Source organism: Camarhynchus parvulus, chromosome 3, assembly GCF_901933205.1.
Source record: "Camarhynchus parvulus chromosome 3, STF_HiC, whole genome shotgun sequence".
NCBI classification, from domain to species: Eukaryota; Metazoa; Chordata; class Aves; order Passeriformes; family Thraupidae; genus Camarhynchus; species Camarhynchus parvulus.
Window position 1 is genome coordinate 57,202,220 of NC_044573.1, and position 17,541 is coordinate 57,219,760.

Sequence of the window (17,541 nt, forward strand, 5' to 3'; positions counted from 1 at the left end):
AACTAGAAGGAGAGGTGGGCACACATTTCAAGGGATCTTTTATTTGCTATTATTCTCTTCAATACTACCCTGCAAGCTTGGTAGTGTGCTTTTTGGCTGTTATGAATTGTTACAAAGGCTTCAAACTGCTAGCATGGATCTAGGCAGCACTTCAAAAGAACCAGTGCCCATTTTAATACATTGCAGCTCATTATTAGCTTTCATTTTTGTTCTAAGAGACAGATTTCACACTACGTGACAGTACTAACAAAGCAAAATGTTCCTCTTTCTCCACAGATAAATTTAGGAGACACATATGCTTCATAAAAGCTCCAGATATTCACTGGTAGCACTCAAGAGCTTTGTAATTTGATTTGAAGAGGCAAGCCTAATCTACAACAGCTATTGTAGTTGTAATGGCCAAATCTTCATTCATCAGTTTGGGACTACACTTTGTCCCTCAAAACCTATTACAATTTTGTTCATTGTTTAAATACCTTCTGCTTTTTCCTTTATAAAATTGTAATAATAATAACTAGTGCTCCCTAATGGTGGTTTGTTCATTGCTCTTTGCAATGCACAAACTGGTGCAATGGAACCAATGGTGCAATGGAACAAACTGGTGGTTTGTTCATTGCTCTTTGACTATGCACAAAATCCTTATTTATGTCAGGAGTGTCAAGGTCCACATTATTTGATGCAAACTGGAAAACTTAGGTGTAGCAAGCTTTGCTACATATAGCATGCTATATTGATTTCCCTGACTGTTGAACTCAACCTCATAATTTCATGGTTATAAGCCCTCTTAGAAGCTCAAGAAGTGGGCCCATGCAAATCTCATGTGGTTTAACAAGGGGTTTAATAAGGTGCTGCACCTGGGTCCAGGCAACCTCTGGTATCAGCACAGGCTGGGAATGAACAGATCAGGAGCAGCCCTGGCCAGAAGGACCTGGGGGGTTCTGGTGGGTGAGAGGCTGGACATGACCCAGCAATGTGCACTTGGATCCCAGAGAGTCAATTGTATCCTGGGTTCATCCAAAGCAGCGTGGCTAGCAGGGCCAGGAAGGGGATTCTGTCCCTGTGCTCTGGTGAGATCCCACCTGCAGTGCTGCATCCAGCTCTGGGGTCCCAGCACAGGAAGGACATGGACCTGCTGGAATGAGTCCAGAAGAGGCCACCAAGATAATGAGAGGGATAGAATACAGGTCCAATGACAAAAAGGCTGACAGAATTGGAATTGTTCATCTGGAAAAGAGAAGACATAACTGCAACTTGCCACTCCCAAAGGTAGCATCTAAGAAAGATGGAGAGGGGCTTTTTACAAGGGCATGTGGTGACAGGACAAGGACGAGCAGCTTTAAACTAAAAGAGGGTAAGGTTAGATTAGGTATAAGGAAGAAATTCTTTACTGTGAGGATGGTGAGGCACTGGAACAGATTGCCTGGAGTTGCGGATGCCCCATCCTTGGATGTGTTCAAGGCCAGGTTGGATGGGGCTTTGAGCAATGTGGTCTAGTGGAAGGAGTCCCTGCCCATGGCAGGGGGGTTGGAAGTAGATGATCTTGAAGGTCTCTTCTGATCCAAACCATTCTCTGACACCTAGACAGAGTTCCAAAAGGCATTTATGAACATACCACTTATAACTTATGGCAAAGTTTTGTTTCTCTTTGTTCTGAGGGGATTTGGTGAAGCATTTCCCATACTACTCCTTCCTTTACATACTTTCTGCATGAAGTCACTGTGGACAGCCCCAAGTTCTACATCACCCTATCAAGGCAGAAGAAATCCGTCATGCCAGGCATTTGCTTCCTCCAGCTGTTCTTCTACCTTCCTTTGGAAGCTGTGATTTCTGGTACAGTAACAGCTCAGTTTACTATTTTTAGCACCCCCTAGGACAGAACATTACCTGCAGCATGCAAGAGCAGTGTTACATTTCAGCGAGATAGGGAAAAAAGACATACATACATTTATACATATTTATTGTATCTTTTTAAAAGTAGCATTTGCAGTTACTTTTAAGCATTCACCTCTCTTCTGCTTCAAATGTGCACTTACTGAGAGAAACATCTACTGGCTTCCAAGTCCAAGATTAATACTAATAATAATACATGCCAGAATCAAGCTTCACTGCTTGTTGGCAGCTCCTGTCATCAAAACAGTATACAGTAAGAAGAGTGTAGAAAAGGTCTGTGTTAATCTTTCAGCAACCGGCTGGGGCTGGATTAGAGTGACCACAACATCTTCTCCAGTTGACGCACAACAATTTTCCTGATGTTCACATTTAAATTTTTTTCTTTTGCATTGAGTAGGTGGACAAGGCAGTTGTTTTTTTCTACAGTAGCTTCATAAGTTGATAATGTAATTAAGCTATCAGACAGCGTCCAAGGGTGGGCCACAAGGATGGTGAAGGGTCTGTAGGGGGAGCCTTATGAGGGGCTGAGGTCACTTGGTTTGTTCAGCTTGGAGAAGAGGAGACTGAGGAGAGACCTTATTGTGGTCTTCAACATCCTCACGAGGGGAAGCAGAAGGGCAGGTACTGATCTCTTCACTCTTGTGGCCAGTGAGAGGGCTTGAGGAAACAGCGTGAAGCTGAGTCAGAGGAGGTTTAGGACAAGTATCAGGAAAAAGTTTTTCACCCAGAGGGTGGTTGGGCACTGGAACAGGCTCCGCAGGGAAGTGGTGACAGCACCAGCCTGACAGAGTTCAAGAAGCATTTGGACACTGCTCTCAGGCACAGGGTGTGACTCTTGGGGCAAGGAGTTGGACTCGGTGATCCTGATGGCTCCTTTCCAACTCAGCATATTCTACGATTCATCTACAGGAAAACACTTGCTATAGACCTTTATATTTAGAAATGTCTTCTCTTCATGTAACAACAAGAAAATACTTGAAGTCTGGCATGTAGTTAAGAGAACTGGGAACAAACCAAATTTCATCCTCAGATAAACATACGTAACTACTATAGATTTCAGTCTAGCCCAAGCACAAAGTTTTACACATACTACAAACATAAACAGAAGGTATCAGCAAAAGACTATTCTTACATTGTTTCAAATTAATTTGCAACTATACAATTTTAATTGTAATATAAAAAGGGAAGGAATATAACAGAACAGGTATGAAGAGAAATATTTTCCAAACTTTTATTTGTGCACATTCATCAGGTGAAAAAGACAACTTTTACAGCTTCTTTGGTGCCCAATATTCAGCATACAAAAATGTAAAAGACTATTCACAAATAAAACACAAGCTCAAGCTAAAAAAAAAGTCTTAAAGGTAGTGCACATCGTGACAGCTTTGCTTATGAATACACAGAAATTACTGCAAAAATAAATAGAATGTCTTTTTAAAAGCAGCAATTTCATATCTTGTAAACTTCCGTTTTTACAATACAGCACTGTTAAGAGTAAAATCCAAAAGAACTGGAGTCTATTCTGTGGCCATGAGCAAGTAAAAGAGTCTGTATTCCTCTGCTATGGTTGGTCCAGTTTTCCTTTTTGCTTTTAGTCCAATGTGCAGCAGTCTTTGAAGGTGCTCGGTTAGGGAACCTAACCATCAAGTGGTGAATTACAAAATTTATTTCCTGCTTTCAAACACGAATGGATAAATCTGTTCCACAGCACTGGCAACAGCCTTTACATTTGGCCCTAAGATACAGTTAAAAAAAAAAAAGCAGTAGGAAGAGAAAATTCAGGGAATCAGAAATTAAAATAACAGTACCTTTAAAAAAACCTTAATATTATTAGCAATCACAACTTCATACCACAGACGATAACAAGTTCTCCCCATTTCTCCTAACTTAACAGATTTTCTCTGACCGCTTTTTATGTGAAAGTCTTTTCTTGTAATTCTGCAAGATGTTCTACATTTGTCAATGGATAGATTACAATTAAATAATACTGTCATTTAATTTCATAACAACTTGGCTGATTTTCAATTTACTGGCTTAAACAGCCCAGAGAAGAGGCTGAGTGGCAGAGGTAAAATTAGTTCTTTTACTTATGTCAATCTTCTAAGAATTTGTATTTCTTCAAGCCTAGCCACTTTTTGCTCTTGCTTTAAAAACCTACCAACAAAAGCTACTGTTAAATAATACTGGATTTAACTGAAGTACATTTCAAGCAAGGTTATTATAGATTTGAAAATGATAGCCTATTACTTTCTATCACAGGTTTTGCAAATAGCTTCATCATTGATCTCATGACAAAACCTGCAAGCCAGGGAATGGTTTTATCATCTCAGGATGAAGCATATGAAGGTTAGCTAACATGATCTGTGAGTATCCAGGCAAAGAAAATTAAAAGTGACCTAGCAACGCTTGCTAGTGGTACCAGACCACTTTAGCCAATGAAAAATTAAGATTGCAAATAAGTGAGCAGTAACATACTGGAAGATATTCTGGATAGAAGTTTGGTGATGCAGGTAAAGGAGAACAGCAATTTCTCACATGCTTTGATGAGTAGGAATGCAGGGTTTTTGTAACCCCACTTTAGACTTTATAAGTTTCTTTCAAATATAGAGAACTGTTCAAAATTACTCCCAAAACCAATAACTTAAGCATAAGTTACTTAAGTAATTATTGTTTTACATGCTCAATCAGAAAGCAAATGGACAAGAATAGGATGCTTCCTATATTTTCCAACTGGCTGAGTGAAGCATCCAGATAAAACAAGCCTAGTGAAAGATACCAGTCTTCTGGGTAGATACTGCACCCTCCTTAAATTTGGCTGCTATTAGAAAAGAAAGTTCTCAGGAAAGGAGAAGCCTTCAAATAGTGAGAATATGAGTAGGCAAATATTTCCAGCAAAAAAATGCTACTCTCTCTAAGGCTGAAGAGATGTAAGTACTGGATCATTATTCTAGGGCATATAAGAGAAGGAAAAAACAAAAGAAAACAACACAACCCCCCCTAAACAACCCCCTCATTTTTCATTTTGGAGTCAAAGAAATAAAACTTCTTTCTATGACATGCTAGTGATTTTTATTATCTTTTACGAAAGTGACAAAATCTTTTTATACTTGTCTCATGAAAAGAACTCATCTTCCTGAGTTTTTTGTAACATTTCTAATTATGTATCTAAAAATTCTCTGAGGCAGAGGTATTACAAGTACTAGTACCCCAGAAACATGAATCTTTAAAGGAAACTTCATCTGAACACACTTGAGAAGGAGTGCACTATGGCTGAAAAGTAATTTAAATCATTTTTAGAATAAGAAGCATAAGACTCAGGACATTTTTTTCCTCTAGAAGAGAGGCAAAGCAGAAGCCTAGAAAATCAACAGAGGTCTGAGTTAATTTTTCAAACTCACTGCAACAACTAAACTAGAAGGATGCAAAACTTCTATGCTTACCATATTTACCTTCCTATTTGAAAGGAAAATTCTAAAAATATGGAAGTGATTTTGTAAGCAATGAAGTAATGAGAATCTTACAGAGAAGCCAAATCTCATTAGGAGGCTGACAAGACATGCTGAGAGCTTTTTATTACTGCAGTGATACTGCTTTTTATTTATTTTAAATTTAGTTTCTAGTTTTGGCTAAACAAGTTGCACTGTTCCAAACATATACTGCAATCTTGAAGTACTTTTTAGCCCTTCATTTTTAGATTACTGAATCTGATGGAAGTTTGACTTTAGAAAACACTGCTTCCAATATCTTGTGGGAAATGTTCTGCATAAACATAGGCATTTGAATTAAGATGTGAAAATAAAAAAAATCCTTACTCAGCTTCTGAACCAGCAGCTGAGCTCTAACAACTGCAAGACATAACTCCTCCTAATGTGATACAAAATGGTTTTTTGGTTTGGATCATTTTAACATGTATTCTCTGAAAAGCTGACTTCTTGTACCTGGACACTGGTGGTGGACATCTCACAAGCAAACAGAAAAGAGAATGAAAAATGAAAATGATGAAGAGAGAAGAAAAAATTGCTGGCCTCTCCAAGACCCAGGACAACCATGTCTTGATTACATGGGAAAAATCACTGATGCCTGTGATTCAGTGGTTGTTCTCTTAGCTGAGCTTTAAAAGAAGAGAGCACAAGTCTGAAGAACTGTAAATATTGATCAGCTTTATTTGGTCAGCTATACTATAGAAAATGCTATACTATCCCGTGAGTTTCCATAAATCTGCAGTTTGGAAATATGTGTTTATGAAAGGGATGTTAATGCTAACTGCAGTGTAGTTAACATCTAGTTACAAACGGAAGAAAAAAAGGAAGAAAATTCAAATATTTAAATAAACAATAATTTCCTGCATTCTTAAGTGCTATCTTACTTTTGGTTTCATTAAAAAAACAGACTGTGTACATTCAGCCTAACAAATTTTTTGAACCTACCAATAAGAATATTTTCTCTACAACTCTTCTGGCACTTTCACTCAAAAACAAACTAGGTGCTAGCACAGGGAAACTAAACCCTCTCAACATAATTGTTTGACTGTTTTAAAAATCTTGCTTTCCCAAACCTACTGGCTCTAAAGTTAAATATTCGCAACAAGTTAAATAAGTTATTTTTTGACATTAAAATACCTGTAACTGTGATACTGCCTGTGGAAAAAATCTGTAAGGTAGCTCTGAGAGATTTTATTCTGTAACACACGGCAGGATGAAGTTCTGGTTCATAACTAGAAAACAAAATGAAAAGTAAAAAAGAGAGATCTAGAACTGAAAAGTAAAAGCTTAAGTAGTAGTCCAGGACTAAAATTCTTTAAAATCCTACGTACCTCGCATGAGGTCTGTTATTCTTCGTAAATTCTGGCAATCTTATCTCAAAGGGCATGTTGCACACTGCTAAAACATTCACAACTTTAAAATCTGTGAAAATTACCTTTTCAAAAGAGACAGGAAAAAAAGACATTAGAATTTACAGCAAGTCAGATGCATGGGTTGCAAAAAAAAGAAAAAACAAGGCTACTACTTAGATTATTTTGATGAGTCAAAATTAGAATCTTGAGATTGATGCTTCTCTAATAGGCATCTAAAGAGTACTTAATGGACTCAGAACATTTACATTATCCTTCTGTGGTGGAGTTACTGCTGAACTAGATACCTCACAGTTGTATCATGGTCACTACAGCAGTATGGTTATAGTACACTTTAAGGATGAGACACAGAAACAACTCAAACTGATGTACTAAACACCTCCCCACTGAAAATAAACTAAATTAAGTAAACAGAGAAAAAGCTTAAATATTTGTTGCAAGCTTCTTTAATGCCTTGTTGCTATATACCATTTGTATTAAAGCTAAGAATAAGAAAAAAGGTGACAACTGTTTTGCTTTAAATGTCCAGCAGCCAGTAGAGCAAACTGGTTTTCTACTCTGTAACTTTCTGACACCCAACCCAAACTATTTGAATAACTTTCAGTTATTCTCTACCACAGACACTTTAGATGACAACAAAATAGCCAACAGACAACTGCTATACAAATAAACTGCACTGCTGACAGGTCAGTGTTGGCAATGTCACTGGGGAAACTTTTCCTCATTTTCTGAGGTTGCCTAAACTTTAAATGGCCGTTCTTCTTCAATCTACACTTAGAAAGATAGTTGGAAAGATAGCTAGAATCTTAAAAATACAAATCTTAATTTTCAAAATACAAACTGCTCACTTCATGACAAAACTTGATGTATCCACCCTGGAAGTACTGTGCACCTCACTGACTTAACATTCCATTCCAACTTTAAAGGGCTGGGTTCAAAGTACACATTTGTGACAGTAGGAGTGTCACACTTTTGCTGGGGTCTGATGCAGCATTATCAGCATAGGCTGCCTTTATGTACGATAATCAAAAGTAGTCTTTCCCTGAAAATGACAGCTGCTGTGTCTATTTAATTGTCTGTCCCTAAATTGAACCTGTGTGCAAACAGCACAACAGACTATCAGGAAGTTTAGAGCACCAAGTCATGTAATTTTAAGTGGTTCATGTTGCTGTTTTTCAACCCTTACTATGAAATGCAAGTGGTGTTTCTGACTGGTAATGTTAACCCAAACCCAGATAAAAGAGGGTGTTTCCTGTCCTAAGTATTTTATTTGGCACATTTCCAGCTGTGAAACATGACAGTGCAGGAGCACTTTTCTCCCTTCCTCTTTAACTCAAGAAGCTCAAACTTGCCCTTATTCAGATGGAAATGTCTCTGCTATTCCATTAGAAATGAGTGAAAATTATGTTCAATTACAGTAAAGTTTCAGCATTTTCCAAATAAATCTTTTGAGACATTGTAAATTCTATCTAACACACATCTGTTCATATATTAAACAAATTTTGTTGTTCATTATCTAGTGAAGAAGCACCGCTCTGAGCTGCCAAACAAAAGTCAAATCCCCAAAACAAAACAGCTTCTCTTTAACCAGCATCTGGAAAATGTATTACTACACAAAAGGGCCATTTGAGTGAAAACACGTTAACTGCTAAATCATTATGCTTCCTCTTCTTTGCTCTTTCTAAAAAATAAACTACCAGCATTGCTTGAGTCATGCAAGTCCTTTTTCATCAGAATTACCTGAAAACCTAGTTTCTGTAGACTACGAGCTAGTCGTCTGGCACCAAATTTAGCTTCTTCTTCACTATAAAGTAGAAAGAGAAGGATCTAGCATTAGCAGAAATAGAGTATATAGTTGTGCACACACACACAATAGCTACTAAGACTGCAAGATGAACCATTATATAATGTAGCACATCACATGATCTCATGGACGGCCTTCACTTCATCCTACTGTAATTATTACATTTTAAGTAGACAGACATTCCAGTGGAGTCCTTCATGTCCTATTTGCAGAATATCTTGGCCCTTGGCTCAAGCTGAAGTGAGAGACATGTTTTAATCATACATGATTTTAAGTACCCTTAACAGATAAATAAGATCATGGGTAGTCTGGAATTAACATCCGGAACAATCCTCTTTAATTTTGCACAGAGATCATACACAGAAAGTATGCAAATTTACTCTTTTACCTTACCTTATCCTTACTTTGAAATGCAGACATATCTTAAAGGAATTCAGCTCTTAAGAGTTTAGTGAGTGTCAGATGTCTCTGAACTGAGAATCTGCTTTTGCTTCTTTTCAGTCCCTCAACACGGTAAAACTTGATTAAATTCAGGTGGGTTTTTTTTAAAGAATAAAGAGATATCCTCGGGAAAGGTCATCCCTTCCCAAGTCTCAAATTCTTGCTAAACACACAGAATTCTTAAAGGCTTCTCAAATCTCTTTAGGATTTTCTTAACAAGGCAGTTTTCCCTGCTGTTCTCCCAAGAATGATGAACTGATGTTGTTTAATATTTCAACACTATCTGATACAAACACTTCACATAGAAAACTTCCTCCCAAATATGTAGCTTGACAAGGATCTACATGTGATCCAGTGATCCAGATTTAAGCAGCAGCCAGTACCACCTCTTCTTCATTTACAATGCTGTATTTTAAAATATACTAGGATTTAGAGGTAGAGAAAGAATCTTCATGAACTCACCTTGTGGCTCCTGTGCAAATAACTTTTCCTGAGGACCAAATTGTGGCCGTAATCCTAGGTTTCCTAAGCTTCATTAAAACCTTCTAAAAAAGAAAAGTAGAAAAATTGGAAATTAGCAGCAATTAAATTTCATACCAGAAAAAAAAATTACCTGCTACCCAAATCAACTAAAGTTACACTAAAACTCCCTTTAGTTTTGATAGGCTTGAACTGCTCCTTCATCTCTTTCAGTAGTTAAAAAGCCTAGCTCCTGAGAAGAGCAAAATAAGCATGAAATAGTCAATGTACAGTGTACACGTATTCAGTGTACACAGAATAGATTAAATGAAGGTATTCTTCACTGAATAAAAAACTGAAAACTACAAGCACCATGCTAATTTTTTCTTATTACAATGATTTGACATTGCTGACTCTGTATCAAGGTACATTTTCTTGACACACCCATCAAATTTTGGGAGGCAAAACAGACCCTGAGGTCTAAGAGGTCTCATCACATACCTTGTACCCAATATTCACCTCACCAAGTGCTGTCTCCCAAGACATCATTTCATCACTCCCATTTCTGTACAAGTAATGTATTAGTAACTAAATACCTACACAGCAAGCAAAATAGAGAAAGAAAATTCTGCTTTTCTCTATCCACCATACACAGGTATTAGGCAGGAGAATGTTTAGCTTAAGGAACATTTCTAAAAACAGATAATTAAGGTATGCTGAATCTCTTACCCCAACATCACGCTTGTATATCACATTTGCTCCCTCTAATGCAATCTTCCTCAAGTTTAAATGACATCTTGTTCTAAAAACACACACTACATTTGTGATTAAAATGTCCAGTGCAACATCACTGTCTGCATCCATTGGGGTGATTTACAACTCAATTTTCCCACCAGCTCACCACGAAGATCACATCCTGAGAAGGAAAAATGATAAAATTAAACATACCAATAGAAAATTGCCTGTTAATGCCATTGTATACATTTGCCCCTTAAAAGAGACAAGAAGCAGAAGTCATTACATTCTGACTCATTTAATAATGTGAGGGGAGGGGGAGGTCTGCATCCTTTGTGCTCAGAAATAGGAGGTAACTTGTTCAAAGCCATGTTGCCAGACTTAACAGAAATGAAGTGCACAGACACATATATGTAAGAGTATTTTAAATTGCCAGTTAAATATGTTACAATTCTTATTACGTATATTAAGACACTGTAAAGATTACTGAAACCTCTTCCATAGCTCCAGTGGATAATCTTTCCTCAGCTCGTTTGAGGATGTCATTAGACACCTCAGGAAAATACACTTCTCTGACTGCTGAAGTTGATAATTCTGAACAGTTTGACATTTGTGTTGGAATGGATGTGCCTATGAATAACTTTGAACTAACACCGGTTACACAAACTGCAGTCTGTAGACAGCCTGCTACCACAGCTTTCCCATCTTCATCCAGCACTCTTGGCCTATCTCTCCCAATAATAGCTCAAAGCAAACCACACAAAATGTCCTGGTGGCAGCAGCAGCCTGGGCTGACTGTCTGCACTGCCCACAGGAAGGCATTGTACGGGCAGAGTGAGATGGAATGCTCCTGAGGAAAAGCACAGGTAACTGTGAAGACATGGGATGGCCACCCAGTGCATGCACTGCAAACCTAAGGCACCCAGGAAGCATCCAGGCTCCCCATGCTCATCAAAGACAACACTCCTCACACACCTCAGCTGGGAAAGAGAATTCCTAACTCCAGCAGCTGGGCTACCACTCATCCCAGCCCAAGAACATCTCTTCTGGAACCATACAAAGCCAAGACAGCAGGGATCTCAAATAGATCTCAGGTGAAGAAATGAGAGGGGACAAGAGCAAGATCATTGGTATCCAGTGAAAAGGACTTACATAATTCTTTTAGAAGTATTTAATCTAAAATAAATAAAAAGGAAAGCAAAGAAAAAAAAATTAAAACCCCTGTCACATATGTGAAATGCTCTACATGGTCACTGCCATGGAAGAAGCAGGACACTGTGCATCAAGAACAATAACATACCTAACAGACTGTGATGTATTTATATCACTTTAAATGTTTTGGCCTTATGTTCTATATTAAAAATCTTCAAGATACAACATTAATGCTATTATCAGTATTTTCATCTGACTTTGCCTTCTTAAACATCATGACATAGTCTGTAATGGAGAACTCAAGGTCCATCTTTGACTACCATTCACTGACAACAGAGAAGTAACAAACTACACGGCAGATGTGAACAACGTACTGCGTCAGCTGCTGTGGTGGTTCCTGCTTACACTCTGCAGCTTGTTCCCCACTGAAAGAATTATTCTGTAATTGTTGGCTTGTCCAATATAAGAAAAGGCAAGATGGATGATAATACAGAAAAGAGATGAAGAAACAGCAAGAGGAAAACATAAAAACCAAAGGTTATGTGTGGGGGTGGAGGGAATGCAGGCAAAGAAGAGAACAAACAGTAACTAATTAGTACTCCCAGATCTCTTTATTAATCTTTTTTATTGAATCAAAAATTACATGAATCCTCAAAGTTAGAAATTACTTATCCCATCTGGTTTTGATGGACTACTACAGACTGGGAAAGTAATTTACGGCACCAGATCCAAAGATAGCACATGTGCAGATTTTGAATGGCATGCAGGCAGGGCCAGCATGGAACTGGAACCCGTGGCATCTTCAGAGAGGCATTTGTTTTCCACCCTGGCTCCGACTCCTGCTCTTACTGGAACCCAGGAAAGATTGTCAACAAGACACCTCCAATCAGCAGCATCTCCCAGAGCAAGCATCTGCTGGCACACTCAGCCTCTATCTACATTCTGAAAGAACATCAGAGTTGTGCATAACACCACCGAAAGGTTGCTAACATCTAAGCAAACCATAGTATTGTATGATAATGTCCCCATAAAACATGGCTTATCTTAAAAAGATCCAGGGAGAAAAGTCACATGCTTATTCAGAACAAAGGAAAAAGTGGTTGAAAAGAGAGGAAAATTACAATTTAAAAGGAAAAGATCTATTATTAAGGCAAAAAGGCGGCTGTGGAGCTGTCAGTAAGGGTGTTTTCAGCAATTACAATGTATCTTGGTTAGAAGTACAATCTACTTGCATAGATATTAAGATGAGAAAAATTACACAGATTACAGTGGTGTGCCTCCATTTTAATTAGCCATGTTCTGAAAGCTCAAGACAACAGATACTAAGGGAAGGGCTTTTTAATTTCAACTTCTATATATTATGCCAATGATTTTGAACACACCCATTCCCAGTAAGCATACAAATACAATGTTAAAACTCTTCCAAGGCATGGTTTGGAAAGATTGGTTAAAACAAAATGTTTCTAGGCTTGGATACTTTTGATCCAGCAGTAAGTAAGTATTACCATATCACAGTCTTTGATTTAAGCATTCATTTTAATGTCTCACACCTTACTTACAAAAAGGGAGAAAAAAATCTACAGAGAAGATGTCCTGTTTCCTTTCTTTTGGAAGCCTAAATAATTTTAAATTCAGAGGAACCATGAGAACAAAAGTAACTCAAACTTTCTAAAAAATAAAAATACATGGACTACATTAAAAAAAATAAATCTGAAGAACATATTTGTGAAAAAGGTCTAACAGCGTCCAAGAAAGAAAGATCTTGCTCTTATTACACGCATCTCCAGCAAGCATGACCAGCTGGAACATTCTGATCCTCCTCTTTCCCAGCTGTCTCTTGTATTCTCTGCTATTCACAAACACCACCATAGCACTGACTGTTACTTCCCAAAACCCGAATTTCTGCATTTCCATATCTTTTCTGCAAAATGGGGAAAATAGTGCTCCTTACTTATAAGCGTATTTATATTCCATACTTATGCAGTTACACTTGCAGAACAGAGAGGCTCAGTAGAAACCAAACATCAGGTTCTTTCCAGTTCTGGATTTGCAAGTGCTTAAGTTGAGCTCAGCTTAGGTTTTGTTGATTAATTTTGCCCTTTGAAGGTTCTCTCATCTGAAGTGTAGAATTTTGGCAGTCTAAATCTCATTTCTAAAATTATGTTTTGCCAGCTAATGCTAATTTAATAATAGGCTAAATTTGAAAATAATTTGTCAACATGTACAGCATTTCTTTTAGATTATATACTTCATTTGGCTTTCTCCAACACAAGAAACTAGCTAACTTTGATTTCAAATTGTTTTGCGCCAGCTTAACACAATCTATCCCGACAAAGGAAACAAGCTGAAATACCTCTCTGCAGAAATTTGCATAATTTTATCAGGGAAATTTTAGAGGATCATTCTTTCTTTTCAACATAGATTTCAGGGATATATCTGAAAAATTACCCTAAGAAGAAAAAAAAAAGAAGAAGGAAAAAAAGTAGCTAGATTAATCATGATAACACAAAAATAAAAACAACAACAGAAGCTAATGCAAGGATATTTGACACTGTAATGTATCCTACTCTGAAACTAGAGAAACTCCACAGAATAAGAAATACTTTGGCGGGAAGAATGAACACTCAAGTTCTCAAAGCATTACCTCTACATCCATTGTTAGAATCATAGACATACTATTTTAGATACTCTATAAACACATGTGAAGACAAAACACCCCGCACAGAAATCTTACAATCTTAAAAAAGCCAGCAATCTGTCTTCAGAAAGTTCCAAACCAACCACAGCACCATCATCAAAGAAAAAGGAAAGGCACTTGGGATGGGGTATATAAACAAAGTATTATTTTAAGCTCTTGACTACCTTTGATCCAAGAAACTCAGAGCTATAAAGGTAGATGGAGGATATCTAACAATGGTTACGTTAATGTCAGAACAGTTTAATAAACACCTTTTTCACCATCAGCCTAAGTATAAGCAACTTTTACTGGTTATTTTTAACCTTTCTCCAAAGCAGTTCACAAACTGACCAACTCCACAAAGAATTCCAACAGCCCAGCTGAAGGGATATTGGTCACTACTGTGTCAGTAGACATTTGTCAAACTAATGCCTGAAAGACATCTTTGAAGAAGTTAACATGAACCTCTACAGGACGTTTCCATATGAGAATGGAGAATAAATAAAGCCTGCCAGGAACGGGGAGAGATGATTACACCCTTCCACTGAAGATGTACTTTTAAAGATTTGTGTTCAGCCCCTCAGGAAACAGGTCCCTATGGAACACTGGAGGTGACACATCTCTGAAATCTGCTGGAATTCTTAGGCACAGTAAGATCACAGTGGCTGGTGAATGACTCCCTGAAAACAAGAGCAACAAAGTTACTATTGTCTGTGCAGAACATCCTCTGCTCCAAACAACTTTCTTAGTTCCAGCCACTGAGCTAGTGGTGCATGCTTATACTTTCTGTTGCAATGGCAAGTTAAACTGTGCCTAAAGCAAAAGGCCATTTGAAGCTACTATTCTCACTTTTCAGGATCTGCAGAGTCATGACTATTTATATTTTGGGGGAGAAAATTTTCAAATATGTGCAGAGCCAGTATCAAAGCAGGGATTTGTTCAATTAGATCCATGCACAGAGTGATAATACCAGCTATATCATAAGCAAGTAGGACATGAATCCTGCTCTTGGATAAGCCTACTGCATCTCCGTAGGGTCGTTCTGCACAAAACTATTTGCAAGAATAAAACCAAAGAGTATATAGAGCAAGACAAGAAACGTATTTTAAATAATTCATTAAACGCCATTTTCCTCAAATCTTTCTCTCATTAAAAGGTCCATTCATATTCAAAGCAAGATGCATTTGAACTCAAGTTTGTGCCATCTTTCCCTTAAAACATCCAGGAGTACTTGACTGCCAAGCATTAAGAAGAATCCTTTTCGTCTTTATAATGTGTGGAGAATCATCGTAAGTACGACAAAAGTCCGAACCAACAAGTTCGGTGGCCATTCCAACCTGATGAAACGTGGTAAGAAAAGTAAAAATGTTTAGCTGTAACAAAATATTTTAAGGCAACGGGTAAGCCTCTCACCCCCTCCCAGTCAAACATTTTTACCATTTGCGCGTCCCAGCTGAAGAAGCACGAATACCCTTCCTATTCCCGCTGCTGGGAATCCCACTCAAAGCCCTACATGCGCCAGCGTCACAACGCTCTGGTCAACAACTATTCCTTCTCCCCTCTCAACCCCAGCCCGAAACTTCTGCGGCCAGCACGGCACAAACAAAGCGCAGGCAGCAAGGCGGCCTGGCCACGCCGAGCTCCGCCGCTCGGCAGCGCCGGCTTGTGCGGGCATCGGCCGCCGCAGGGCACGGGGCCGCCACAAAGCCCTCGGGGCCGGGCGCGGGCCGGCCGGGAAACGGGCCGTTCCCCGCAGGATGCCCTGCCCCTTCCTCCCTCTCCCTGTCCCGGCGGCCCCGGCCACGCACGCCCCGCTGCCCCGGGCGCGATCGGCACCGCGGCGGGAGGCACCGGCAGGGCCGCGGCGAGGCGGGGAGGCCCCGCGCCGCCTCCCTCACCTCGGCCGGGCAGGGGCGGCGGCGGAGAGGGACGGGACGCGGGGCTCAACGGCGGCGGCGGCTGCGGCCGGGCCCGCGGACCCGAGACGGCGGCGAGGGGGAGGAGGAGGAGCAGGAGGAGGAGGAGCGCGGCCCGTCGGCGGGCGGCGGCCGTTACCGTGCGGGCGGGCGGCGGTCGGGGCGGGGCGGGGCAGGGCAGGGCGCAGCGCGGTGCCGGTCAGTGGGTGCCGGTCGCCCGGCGGCGTTCCGGGTGCTGGGCCGACTCCCCGCGACAATAAACATCCCCCAGCGCCGCGGGCATAGACGCGCCGCGGCTAGAGCGGCCACCGGAAGTGGCGGCGGCGGGAGGGAGGGAGGGAGGAGGGGACGGAGGGGGCCGCGCTTGCAGCGCTTCCGCTGTCGTCCGCCGCCCCCGGAGCCGCCGTACGCCCCGGGACGGGCCCGCCGTGCGCCGCTCCGCACGGAACCGCACAGCGGGACACGTCTGAAGGGACCACAGCGGGTCTTCTGGTCGGACCTCCCTGCTCAAGCAGGGTCGTTCAGAGCACATGGCACAGGATTGTGTACAGACGGTTCTTGAGTATCTCCGGTGAGGGAGACTCCACAACGTCTCTGGACAATCTGTTCCAGTGCACGATCAGCCGCACAGTAAAGAATTCTTCCTCATGTTCAGCTGGAACTTCCTGTGCATCAGTTTCTGCCCATTGTCTCGTGTCCTAAAGCTTGTAGAACTGATAACAGGCTTCGGCTCGGCCACGTCCGAGGCAGTGCCTTTGCCAGCGGAGCCGCTGGAGAGCTGATGCACATTTCAGCTCACAGGCTGCGAACACTCGTAGCACGCACCCGGCATTTTTGTGAGGCGCTGGCCTTGGCACCCTTCAGCTTGCTGCAGCCCCCTTGGTCTCTGGCCTGGTTACTGCACACACTCTGTGACTGAACCGAGCGGTCAGCCTTGCTCTGACAGGAGCCAGCAGGCAACAGGGCTCCTGCTACAGCCCGCTGCCAGTGTTGCTGCTCCACACGTGCATGTTGCGCTGGAGCAGCACTCTGGTCACTGCATGGTGCACGCTTAGAGGACAGGCAGAATGGGACATGTGGACACAGTGTGGGTGCCTGCATGGCACTGGTTCTCCATGTCCGGGACGGTCCTCTAAATGTGGCACTGTCCCACCTGTGCTGTCTGTAGGGAGTAGAGCCTGTGATGAACTACCTTTCAGCTACACTTATATTTTCTCTTGGAAAAGCTGTTGTGCTTCACATGGGAGCCCATGTGCTTTCCATGTGGCCCATTAAGGACTCACCACCCAGACTGACAAATGAAACGGATGTCAACTTGACTTCAAACTTAGAAAGAATATTGGTCTTTATATGAAAATTATATAATTGTATATTTATATGGGTGTACCGCAGAGTATTCACTGAATTGAAAATTTTCTGAAACTGAGGTTCTGTAATTATGTACTTTGCTTATGTGCTGTGGTAGCAAAATAGCTTTAATTAGGATAGAAGGAAATTTATGTATGAAATTTAAATTTTGAATTCTTTAGAGTTGGCGTGTTTTCTTCTGCTGATTCTGTTTAATCCTTGAAATGCATGAGTAGGTTCGCTTGTCAAAAACAAGTATTTCAAATTC

The 17,541-nt window shown here is 40.6% G+C and overlaps 1 protein-coding gene across 3 annotated transcripts; it reads right to left on the bottom strand.

Annotated features, from left to right (window-relative positions):
* Positions 1–1,940: 1,940 nt before the first annotated feature.
* On the bottom strand, positions 1,941–16,246 carry TBPL1 (TATA-box binding protein like 1). Of its 3 annotated transcripts, none has more exons than XM_030945873.1 (7): positions 16,066–16,246; positions 10,176–10,362; positions 9,450–9,532; positions 8,483–8,546; positions 6,704–6,807; positions 6,510–6,604; positions 1,941–3,625 (listed from the first exon to the last, which is right to left on the bottom strand). In XM_030945873.1, exons 2-7 carry the CDS (start codon positions 10,308–10,310, stop codon positions 3,555–3,557), a joined length of 552 nt encoding a protein of 183 aa, XP_030801733.1. In that variant the 5' UTR covers positions 10,311–10,362; positions 16,066–16,246; the 3' UTR covers positions 1,941–3,554. The 3 variants fall into 3 exon arrangements, with proteins under 3 accessions (XP_030801733.1, XP_030801734.1, XP_030801735.1); XM_030945874.1 differs by lacking the exon at positions 16,066–16,246 and adding an exon at positions 15,909–15,953; XM_030945875.1 differs by lacking the exon at positions 16,066–16,246 and adding an exon at positions 15,448–15,737.
* Positions 16,247–17,541: the final 1,295 nt, after the last annotated feature.

What these genes read in the sequence shown, in the direction of transcription:
- TBPL1 (XM_030945873.1), bottom strand. Translation starts at nt 10,310, where the DNA reads ATGGATGCAGACAGTGATGTTGCACTGGACATTTTAATCACAAATGTA. An exon ending in AATAACAGACCTCATGCGAG is followed by an intron (nt 6,605 to 6,703) that starts GTACGTAGGATT and finishes TTTGTTTTCTAG; the next exon opens with TTATGAACCAGAACTTCATC. An exon ending in AGGCAGTATCACAGTTACAG is followed by an intron (nt 3,626 to 6,509) that starts GTATTTTAATGT and finishes ACTGTATCTTAG; the next exon opens with GGCCAAATGTAAAGGCTGTT.